General features: G+C 39.3%; 1 protein-coding gene across 5 annotated transcripts in view; it reads right to left on the bottom strand.

Annotated features, from left to right (window-relative positions):
- The window catches only part of sbf1 (SET binding factor 1), a 63,134-nt gene that overhangs the window by 30,833 nt on the left and 21,968 nt on the right, over positions 1–10,333 (bottom strand). For 2 of the 5 annotated variants that reach the window (XM_008401530.2, XM_008401532.2), the window contains exons 2-7: positions 6,866–6,951; positions 5,575–5,712; positions 5,329–5,457; positions 5,074–5,184; positions 3,163–3,240; positions 674–703 (exon numbers count right to left, since the gene is read on the bottom strand). In XM_008401530.2, coding sequence (XP_008399752.1) covers positions 674–703; positions 3,163–3,240; positions 5,074–5,184; positions 5,329–5,457; positions 5,575–5,712; positions 6,866–6,951 — 572 coding nt within the window. The remainder of the gene's footprint in view (positions 1–673; positions 704–3,162; positions 3,241–5,073; positions 5,185–5,328; positions 5,458–5,574; positions 5,713–6,865; positions 6,952–10,333) is intronic. The other 3 variants (XM_008401531.2, XM_008401533.2, XM_008401534.2) reach the window with 3 other exon arrangements.

Raw genomic sequence — 10,333 nt, 5'->3', positions numbered from 1 at the left:
CCACAGCCTGAGGGCCGACACAGAGCCACAGCCTGAGGGCCGACACAGAGCCACAGCCTGAGGGCCGACACAGAGCCACAGCCTGAGGGTCTCCATGCCACGCCGGACCACTGCAGTAACCTCTGCTAACGGCAACCTGACCAACTGCTGGGTTGGAGTGAACAGTATATAGACAATTATTAGAATAATAATAGCTAATTTTCTGAGAAAATGAATTAAAGTTTAACTGTAAGCCAAAGTCAAACAGGACAGAAAAGAAAGTTTGAACTACACCACTGTGTGCAAGGAATCTATTCTATCCAACTAAATAAATTCACTTTTCAATTCAAATTAGCTGACCTATAACTAAGTACTAACCTGGAGCCTGTGCTCGACTTTACTGAGGAAAATGGAATTGTTTTTATGTTCTTGGTAAAACTGTTGCTGAGTGATACTTCAGCTTCCACTGTCTATGATTTGCATCAAAATTGTAACCATTTTAAAACAACTCAAGAATTTAGGATCAGCTTTTGCTATAGATGAGATCAGGTGTTGTTCACAGACAGAAAGCATCTCAATTAGTTCACCTAAAGCAGCAGGTGTGTATGGATAGACTGAAGGAAGTGGGCAGGGAAATTAAAAGAAGCTGATTGGTAGAGAGAGACGGTGAGGATATGAAGTCAGGCTGGCGTACCAAACTGTCCTCTCTCTCCTCTGGACCCGGCTGCACAAGCATTCAACACACACACACACACACGCACGCACACACAGCAGGATAAGACATGTTAGAGGTGACTGCACAAGACAGTCATGTATCAGCATGGAAAAACATATAGGCTGAACAAACATCATCATATCACTGTGAAATGGGTGAAAATAGAACATTACACGACACACATGCAAAACAAATATTTGGCATTTTGGCAGCACAAAAACAGCAATAAAAAGAATCAATGCTTCCACTAAAATTCAAAATATACATAGGAATAATAGGGCAATTACTTTTCACACAGGGTCAATTGTTTTGAAAAGCTTTTTCCCTTAAACATAATCATAATCTCAACACATTTACTGTAGTTAAATTACTCTGATGTTACAATTAATATGATGGTCTCAAGCATAAGTGAGATAAAAAGCAAAACCAAAAGCTAATGTTATTTTTAAATGCTGTTACAACAACAACTGGCTCAGAGGGAAGTGAATTCTGAGGAATCAGTTCCAAAACTGAAACAGTGGCACAAACCACAAGCGGTACTAAAAGTAAAGCTGCATCCAGCAGACAAAAATGTTCCCAAACTAAGGTGCCCCGACATTAACATCTGCAAGCTCATGTGATGAGATCAAGCAAAGTGCCAATGACCTCCGGCACAGTGACTGATTCTTTCATTTCAGTCAGAGCAGCTGGCAGGGTGACAGAGGGCGAAGAATGGGACTGGAGTTCCCAACTTCAGGAGGAGTAACAGAGATAATGTGCATGTGCTCCTTTAACAACTTGGATTCTAATAAACACTTGACTTCAGTCCAAAGTAAACACGTCTTTGAAAATCAGGGAAGTTTGGACATTTGTAAATTGTGGACACTGCCATGGCCAGAGTTACCCTTAGTTTGCTTCCATTTCCCCAGGGGAAACTCCATGGACTCTTTGCCATCCTCAGCCCGTCTCAGCTAAACATCGCCCCCTCCTTACTGACTAGTTTTACTAAACTTAAACCTTTATCTTAAAGACAAACATAGCACAAATGTTCCACAAATATTTGACACCATTTTTGTCTGCTTTGAAGAAGGTGGGATGGCCAACTTCACTCAGGTATCTGAGTGTTTCATTAATCACAGACAGTTGTAAGACATTACTTTTGTGTGTCAAAGTAAAGCCAAAGTTAACACTGACCCTTAAATTTGACTCATCTTTCAATGTTTAGGCAAATATGAAAATATGGCTTTATGTAATCAAGAATAACAACAGCAACAGGTGGGATGAAAAGATGGATGAACAACCTGACAGTGTGATCTTATTGACATGTTTTCCCACAGTGGCTGTTACATATGGAGGTAAAGGGAGCCTGAAAACACAGACCCAGCTGTACAGCATCATGTTGTATGACCGTTTTACTGCACAAGGGACTTGTGCACTTCACAAATTACATCACTGCATGAGGAAAGATGATTTTGTTGAAATATTGAAGAACCACCTCAAGATATTCACCAAGAGGTTGTAGTTTGGGCACTAGTGTGGACCCTAAGCATACCCAAGTCATTTACAACAATGACTTGGGCCATTGCTCTGAATGCTCTGAATTTTAAATTATACTTTTCTAATCAAAACACTTTATGGAAGCGTCACATTCATCCAGTCGCAGTCAAAAATATGCAGACATTTATACACAGATCAGAAGAAATCTTGGCGTCAAGTGTCTTGCCCTCAGGCACATCGACATATGGCAGGGTAGAAATCTGGAACTGAGCTGAATGTGCGTGTGACTAACAGGTTCTAGAGAACTGACTCAGCTCCACTAGGTCAGGAGGAGTAGGAGGAAATTTCAGCAAGCTATAGTCAAAAGTTAAGGAAGGATAAACAAAAAAAAAACAAAGTTTCAAAGGCAATTCTACAAAATACTAAGAAATGTATGTCAACTTCTGCCATTGGGCAAATAGAATCAATTACCGTTTGACAATCTAACTGATTTAGTCTAATTTAGTAGTGGGAAAAGTAGCAGAATTTTCAAAGTATGTTTTTTGACATATATTAAGTGCCTTTCCGAAGCGTTGCTGCAGCCTGGAAATGTCTAATGCTGATTAGATGTGATTGTCTCATTCAGATGCTGAGCTGCCAGCAGGAAGCCATCTGTCAGGCCATATGGCTACCAAGCAAGCGAACTATGACCTGCTAAGCATCTACTTTAATGTGTGTGTTTGTGTGGGTGGGTGGGTGTGGTTCTTAATACCTGAAGAAAATCTAAATTATTAAATAAGAAAACAGCAACAAACTCAAATCTGGAGAAATGATATGATTCTGCAGTTTGAATCCAAAACACGCATAAGCAGGTCAGAAACAGTTGGAATCATTCAGTTATTCATGATTTGAAATGAATTAATGAAAAAAAAGACACTGATCTGGTTGATTGACAGAATCAATAACATGGAGCTTGTTGCTGATTGGTGAATCTTGCAGAACAGGAAAGTTACCTGGAGACAGGCCAGCAGCCAGTCACAGGCCGGGGACTGGGGAACTTTGTCTAAACTACAAACTGGGGACTCATCTATCTGTAACACAAAGGAGCCAGTGTACAGAAGGGTGCACATACAATGGGATAGCACATCTGGAACTCTAGTAGAAGGCTTCAGTTCACACAGAATCACAGAAAATACGAAACTTACACCATCTGTGAACCCCTAATAAAATAATGTAACTGAGTTTTGGGATAGCTTGCATTTAAAATAAAAAGGCAATGGCTGATTGTGGAAGACAAACTCTTCCAAAATTTCAAAGGTACGATTCATCAGGAGCAAGGCAACTCATTTAATGAGAATGATGCCATTTAAAAACTGCCAAAATGTGCTTTACAGTAAAACACAAGATGGCATGCTGGCGTCCCACAACATACATCTTCAAGATTTAAACAATATTCATTTGAACAAACATGCTGCAGAACATCCCATCAAAGGTTTGCTGTAAACACATCATTAGGAAGTGGAAACAAACCGTGACAATATGCCACACTAATGATATCCTATGTGAAAGAAAGCAGTTTGTTTGGTTTGAAGGTCTATATCCACCTTATTCCTGGTGCTGCTGTAGGACTGAGTGTGGATGGAACGTCTGAAAACAGCCAAAGTTTCAGTTAACCGCTTTGTTTCAGAAGTTAATTCACGCAGCAAGCTGTAAATTTAAGTAAATGGTGAGCAGCTTAGATAAAAATCTTTTTGTCCAGTTTGAAGAACCAAGCGGTTACACATGAGCCCAGTCATTTCAGCTTATTAATGTGAGGAGGCTGAGAAAGGAGCAGGTCCTCAGAGGAGACACCTGGAGAAATCTTCTCCAAACAGGAAATAACATCATGGAACCTGAGGTTCTGTTGGTGGATATAACATCTCATCTAAACGAGTTGGACCTCAACCTCCAGTGCAATGGCAACACTGTGTGATCTGATGGCAGCAGTCAGCTCCTTATTTGTTTTTCAAGTTTGATTAAAAATTGATTTTTTAATTGCAGTTCTCATTATGTTTTATATTAAAAGATAGAGCAGCTTAAGTTCATAAACAGAATTGCTGAACTTATGAACTCTTAATGCATATTATATTTTGTCCAGTTTTCTTCCTAAGAAAAAATGGTAGCAGTCATAACTTGCTCTAGTAGATCATGGCATATTTTACTGTGGTTCCAGTTCATTGTAAAAACCTACAGAAAAATCTGCTTCCCTGCTCTACACTCTACTTTCTGTGCTTTCTCCCAACAGACAGCTGGTTGTTGTTTGTCAGTGATCAGCAGCTGAGTAATTGTAAAGCGTGACAGATTATTAGACAAAACCCAGATTCCTTGGATGAACTAAATAGTGTGGTCAGCCTATATAACAGTTTGAAAAATTAGCAGCACAAAACGCAGCTGGATAAGACTACGCTGTAACAGTTATGTTTTCCATCAGCATTACCCACCTACATTTAATATTTGTCAAATTCACAGCTACATGAACATCCTGCTGTGTGTGTTTCTCCTGTTGACCCCGGACTGGACTCCATGTCCGCCTGGAGAGCCATGAGGTTGACCCCGACCTTCAGTAAAATCTAACCAACCATTTACAGGGTTACCACAGCTACAAGTCCTCTTACTGTTATCCATCCATCTCATCCTGTGTGAAGCACAAGTTGATAATGATGGCTTATAGGAATTAGGTGGATACAGCAGAACTGATGTGATGAACTGGTCTGAACCAGTAATTAAAGCTACACAGGTTTCTCATTAAACTCAGGAATATTAAACTAAACAGTCCCACTCACACATTAATGACCACCTGTGACCCAGCCATTATAACACCTAATCTTGGCTCTGACCAGAGCAGAACTAACATGTCTCATGCAGGTGTTGGTCAGTTATCATACCTGGGAGCCTCCGGCAACAGGGATGACGCAGGTTAGCAGGTTTCCGATCACAGTTTCTAAAGGTGTTGACAGGCCGTCTACATGGACGGTGTAGATCAGACCGAGGCAGTTCTATGGAATCAAGGCAGACACAGAGGTTAGAGGTCAGCAGGGCAATGTAACAAACACACTAATGATGCACTTAAAACTATAAATCTGTCATTTTTTTTCTTTTAAACACCTAGAAATATACTGGGAAGGCTGATGATGTCCTACCCTGAAGGCCTCGGTGTAATCAAGTCGAGAAACCACCACCAGGCTCTTTGGTGCAAACAGTTTAGCGTGCTGGACTACAGCTGGCTCCTCGTCTGCCTCGTCAGCATCGCCAGCATCAATCTTCTTCAGCTGAACATAGAGGAGAAACAGATGCTGTCACGACATCAAGCTGAAATGAAGTTATTGGTGTTCAGCTTCCTGTGTGATCAGCTCAGAGGGACTGGGTCTAACTGGCTTTCCTCTTACCTGTGGATTATCCAAACCCTCCCAGAAAGTAAAGCAGGCACAGTAGTGACGCTCCGAGTTGATGTCGGTCAACACGGCAACGAAGAAGGAGGCCGGCTGCCGCTCTGGAGCCAGCTGCCAACCGCTAGGCTGGCAAAACTAGAGAGGCAGAGGGAGAGGAAGTGATGACAGCAGGAAGGTTAGATAACACCAGGTTTTACCAGTAAACAATGAAGATAATTACATTTTTCAAACTGATGTGTCATAGTTTCATATTTAATCTTATTTTCCCTGAATATGTTGAATATTGAAGGTACTTATTTAAATGAAGGCTATATACAAAGACAACAAATCGGCAACTTAGTCTCTCATAAACAAAACAGATTTAAAAATAAATGACAAAATATTCAAAATAAGAAGTACCATCTTAATACAATACGAAAAATAATAATTCAAGTCTGGTACTTACAAAAGACGATTATTTTTCATCATTTTAAATCATGCTTTAACTTGACCACATTTATAGCAAATATATATGTGAAATTATGATCTACAATGTGTCATAAATTTTAGGAATTTCTATGTTCAATTTACATTTTACATAAAAGACCATGTCCAAAATTATTCTTACTATGGGAAATTCAAGGTTCCAAAAAATGTTAAATAGTCTGATGTTTTAAAGCATCCTAATTAACTTTGAACAGATGCTTCCAGCCAACCCAACAGGAGGAAACAGCAGGTAGAGGCTCAAGCAACAGAGCGCAGTGAGGAGTTGTAGCTGTGTGATGTGGCCCTATCTGAAAGTTCTCAAGTCCCAGTGGAAAAAAAATATACTACTATTAAAAAAGAACACACAAGACTGTAGAAAAACTCAGAGGGAGTGGTAGAAATTCAAAAGTAACACCTGAATTAACTAAACTGATGGTAAAAAAAAGGGCATGAAAAACAGAATGTCCTGCAGAATGTGGGCCGTGGAGGTGGCTTTGTCTCCAGGCAGACAGTCCAACACACACAACAAGGAGGAAGTGAGGATCCAGAAGGCCTGCTTGCCCTTCAGAAAATCTAATCTGGACAGGTTTTCTGCTGTGTGGTGAGATGAAACGAACATTGTACCATCCCAGAGCCTCTTTGAATTTCATCCAAACCTCTTATTTTGGTAAAACCACAAAAAAAACATTTCATCTGCGTGTGAATGCTGTTAGCTCTATCTGAACCACACAGTTGCTGTTATTGTGTTGTGAGGAGAGTGAAAGCCCTAACCATGACAGGGCTAAATCCATACACAGGAACATGACAGTCAGCACAGACTCACCAGTTCAACGCCTTGTGGGAACGGACTGTCCTCCCAGTCTTTCTCAGGAAACCGCTGGAGAATGCGACCCTGACCCTCACCCTCCACTGCAGGAGACACAGAGGAGCAGAGGAAGAGGTCAGTCTGGGTCGTCTGCAGTATTTGTTGCAATGTCTGTTTCTACAAATAAGCTTCTGTTACAAATCATTTACAGACCATTCCAAAACATTCAGCCCTCCTACAAGTGTGTGCTTATTTACATGATCTAGCCAAGAGAACATGCATGTGTTTCCTGGACTACTAACTGCAACTACAAAGACGGCTGGCAATCATAGCTTACTATGTAGAGGTTTTAGAAATCAGAAGAATTTATATTATATAAATTATATAGATATAAATTATAGACATCTGCAATACATATAGATATATACATACAGATGCATATATGAACCACATATAAAGCCTGTGGCGAGCCACCAGGCTTTACTTGTGCCCACTCCAGGCTTAACATTGCTTATTTATTTGTTATTTAAAATGCTAGCATTTTTTAAGACTTTATAGTTGGTGTTTAGATTTTAATCTTCCAATAACTCATAATTATCAACTGATATTTTCAAATTTCCTATCAACTTTAAACACTTTTTAGCTCAAAAACACAGCAGGCCGCTGGAAGACTGACTGCCGAGCGCCCCAACCACCAGGCAGTGCTAAATCCAAGTATAAAATGGAAATGTCAGAATGATCAAAGTGCGCTTAAAAATCGATATGTTTTTTTTAATGGACTTTTGACTTATTTAGATTTCCATTTCCAGGAAGCAAATAATTACTCGGCACATTTTGACCATAATATGTTTTCAAGATGTTGCTTCTCAGACCAACAGATGGTGTAAAAATGGGATGAATTATATCTGCATTTGATGAGGAATTGGATATTAATTTGACCAGTTTGTCATGCAGATAGTCTTGAGAATAAATGTGGTTTTAATTGGCGCTACACAACTAAACTGAATTAAATATTTGACGAACAACTTGGTCTCTAAACAAAGCCTTCACTTTTCTTTTTGTACAAGGACAACGGCCACATTACATAAGGAAAATAATGTTTTACACTGATGACATTGATTATCATCAGTAACTTTTGACTCTTTTCTTTCTCTACTGTTACACCAGGTCTCCATCAGTGTGTGAGCTTCAGCGTGTCCCTGAAAACAGACACCAGGGAACATAATTACACTTATTAATACACTTAATTACAGTATCCAAACAAATATGATCCATGTTCACAGAAATTGCCATGACGATTGTGCTTGAGTACATATTCCAACTCTAATAGGGACAGAGCCAGTCCATGCCTTGTGAATATCCCCCACAATTTTGAATAAGCAACAATCATTCTTCCACTCAACTCTCCATTAACATGCGTTGACACAGCATCGACTTACCAATGACCTTTCATGGCTTACTCTCATTGCAGAGTGTGTCAATGAGTGGAAAGCCAGCAGTCTTCCCCCATCATTGTGATGGCTATAAGCTTTCTGTATTAAAAATAATTTTGGATTTATTTTTTGGAAATTGGCCGATATTATCAGATACATCCACTGAACTATTGCTTCCTGCTGATTAATGGGGTCTTTTCTGCTGTTGGTGTGAGCTTGGCTCATCTCAGAGGCACAATAATATTACAAAGAGAAACTTTTGTAACCAACACAAGCCAGTCTTTCAGCTGGGTTCCGACTGTAGCCCTGCTGGTCGCTTAAAGGAACCATTCATCTGCACAGAGAATACACTCTACTTCCAAATACAAAGGAAACACAGACAGAAACAAAGGAGCACAAAACCAAGTGCTAATCCATGCTAAAAGAAGATTAACACCAGTTTTTACACACCATGAAAAAAAACCCAACCAAATAATACCTAAAAGAAACATTGTGCAGTAAAATTCAACACACAGTACACAAAAACACTGAAAGTAGGCCAGTGGCTGAAACAGCCAGGGAAATAAAAAGATGAGCTTTTTATTTGCTGGAGTTTTTCACTCTGGTGGCTTGACTGACATTGTCTTTCTTTTTATTATTATTTTAGCTTCTCAGACAATAAAAGTATACACTAATAATGTGACATAGAGTGCATCAAGGGCAGCTAGAAACCATCTGACTGGTCAAATATATGACTGGCATTCAAAAACTGAAAGAATTACACCTGAAATATAATATCCAGCCACATATTGTATCCAAGCAATGCTTTGGGATTGCAAAATTGCAAACAATTTGTGGCTGTTGCATATTTTACCACTTCAGAACAACATAGATCATTTTCTGTGCCAGAGATAAAAGAGATCAGGACATTTTACAACGGACCAATCAATAATTAAACATTCCAATCCTTTCCAAAGGTGTACTGGTGTCCAGTTTAATAAAGTATTACTTTACAGCAAAAAGGAAGTTCATTGTGCTTTACATGACAGAAATATAAACAAAAAACATTACAGAAGAAATAAAATGTTGCAATTTAGACTAGAATAAAACAATGTTCCAGCTCTTATGAAGCAACTCTGAACAGTTTGGTTTTAGCCTTGATTTAAAGGAGCTCAGTGTTTTGGCTGTTTTGCAGTTTTCTAGAAGTTTGTTCCAGATTTGTGGTGCACAGAGGCTGAATGCTGCTTCTACATGTTCACAAGAAGACCTGAGAGGTCTGGAAGGTTGAACCAACAACAGCAGATCTTTAATGTATTTTGGTGCAATCATGCATATTAGTGCACATCACATTATTGTGTACTCTTATAATGTACACTAATACACTAATAATGTGATGACACAAAGTTTATATACTGGTCATTATATGTAAACTTTTGTAAAATACTTTGTATAACACTTAGAAGTCAATGTATTTTTAGCCAGTTGTTTCAGTCCGTTATTAACATGAGCCGGCACAATCTCTCTCACACACACAGGAGCTAAGGGCAGCTAGGCAAACCGAAAAACCAGCAGTCATCTTCACAATAGTAGCATTTTGTTCCCAAAATAAAAGCCGTGAATTTTTATTTGTGTGTAGAATTACCATCCATCCATCTATCCATCCATTTTCTGTACACCCTTGTCCCTAGTGGGGTCAGGAGGGTTGCTGGTGCCTATCTCCAGCTAACGTTTCGGCCCTGTGAAAACTGGACAGGTCGCCAGTTTGTCACAGGGCATGTAGAATTACCAGCTTATGCATATTTGACTTCAGTTAATAAAAAGGGGACAAAATGAAATCACATACTCTTTATGGCTTCAAAAAATAGTTTTTAATATAGCCCAGTCATGTCCTTATTAATTCGGTGACATTAGAGATGTGCTGATCAGGTTTTTTCTTGCCGATGCCGACTCCGATCACCCATGAGGGTCGATCATCGATACCGATCACATAATTATTATTTTTTTAATCATAAGCACTACGGGTTACATTATGTAGAAAAAGGAACCATGAATTCACCTTCATTTAGACAAAAAC

The sequence above is a fragment of the Poecilia reticulata genome, linkage group LG23 (genome assembly GCF_000633615.1).
Source record: "Poecilia reticulata strain Guanapo linkage group LG23, Guppy_female_1.0+MT, whole genome shotgun sequence".
Classification (NCBI taxonomy): Eukaryota; Metazoa; Chordata; class Actinopteri; order Cyprinodontiformes; family Poeciliidae; genus Poecilia; species Poecilia reticulata.
The sequence above is the reverse complement of the archived record's forward strand: the minus strand, read 5'-3'. Positions and strand labels throughout refer to the sequence as shown.